Source organism: Etheostoma spectabile, unplaced genomic scaffold, assembly GCF_008692095.1.
Source record: "Etheostoma spectabile isolate EspeVRDwgs_2016 unplaced genomic scaffold, UIUC_Espe_1.0 scaffold333, whole genome shotgun sequence".
Classification (NCBI taxonomy): domain Eukaryota; kingdom Metazoa; phylum Chordata; class Actinopteri; order Perciformes; family Percidae; genus Etheostoma; species Etheostoma spectabile.
In genome coordinates this window covers 665,966-667,316 of record NW_022605586.1, presented here as the reverse complement: position 1 = coordinate 667,316, position 1,351 = coordinate 665,966, and the positions used below count along the sequence as shown (strand labels likewise).

The 1,351-nt window shown below is 44.0% G+C and overlaps 1 protein-coding gene across 1 annotated transcript in view; it reads left to right on the top strand.

The window, feature by feature from the left end:
* tmem237a (transmembrane protein 237a) overlaps window positions 1-1,351 on the top strand; it is a gene marked incomplete at its 5' end in the record, with an annotated part of 51,011 nt that overhangs the window by 33,037 nt on the left and 16,623 nt on the right. Inside the window, 1 exon segment of the mRNA XM_032511190.1 lies at window positions 777-968. Coding sequence (XP_032367081.1) covers window positions 777-968 — 192 coding nt within the window.

Sequence of the window (1,351 nt, the reverse complement as noted above, 5' to 3'; positions counted from 1 at the left end):
TTTCCACCATCAGTGATGGTTTGGGGTGCCATGTCATCTGCTGGTGTCGGTCCACTCTTTTTCTTGAGATCCAGGGTCAACGCAGCCGTCTACCAGCAAGTTTTAGAGCACTTCATGCTTTCCTGGCTGCTGACCCGTGCTCATATGAGATGGAGATTTCAGGTTCCAACAGGACTTGGGCGCCTGCACACAGCGCAAATCTACCCGTGCCTGGTTTAGCGACCATGAGTATTCTGTTCTAAATTGGCCAGCCAACTCCCTGACCTTACCCATAGAAAATCTGTGGGGTATTGGAAAGGAGATCAGCGAATGCCAGACCCAAAAACGCATGAAGAGTTGAAGGCCACTATCAGAGCACCTGCTCTCATACCACCTGAGCAGTGCCAGAAACTCATCGACTCCATGCCACGCCGCATTAATGCAGTAATTGAGGCAAAGAGCTCCAACCAAGTATTGATATTGTACATGCTCTATTTTTTCTTTTCATCTTTTCAGTGGCCAACATTTCTAAAACTCCCTTTTTTGTATTAGCCTTAAGTAATTCTATTTTGTGACACACGGAATTTGGATTTTCATTTGTTGCCACTCAAATCATCAAATTAAATAAAATGTTTTTGTTTTTTTTGTTTTTGTTTGGTATTGCTGGGGATGTTGCTTGTGGTGTGTGTGTGTGTGCTGTGCGGTGTGCGTGGCGTGTGTGTGTGTGTGGTGCGGGTGTGTCCCGCGTGTGCGTATGCATGTGTGTGTGTGTGTGTGTGTGTTTGCTCCCTCTGCAGGGTGATCGGTCTGTTCTCTCACGGCTTCCTGGCCGGCTATGCCGTGTGGAACACCATCGTGGTGTACGTGTTGGCGGGCGAGCAGATGACGACGCTGCCCAACCTGCTGCAGCAGTACCACCTGTTGGCCTACCCGGCCCAGTCGCTGCTCTACCTGCTGCTGGCCGTCAGCACCGTGTCGGCCTTTGACAGGTAACACACACATTCAGCAACAAACAGAGAAGAAGTCCTCAAATACTTTACTGCAGTAAAAGTACTAGTACACACTGTAAACGTAATCCACTACAAGTCCTGTCTTCAAAAACTTACTGAAGTAAAAGTCTCATCAAAATTTTTGTTTGCTTTTTGTTCAATGTTTGTCACTTTTTTTGACGTTTTCAACACTACATAACACCAACTTATTAACTTTAGTTTTACAGTTTATTTACAGAATTATTTAGACTAAAATTAAAGGAATGTATGTTGATGGATAATCACAGACTGGAATATGTCAACTTTTAATCAAGACTATTTCAAAAGCACTTCAATTGTTTTTCAAATGCTATAAAATTGAATAAGACACCCCAAAATTAATG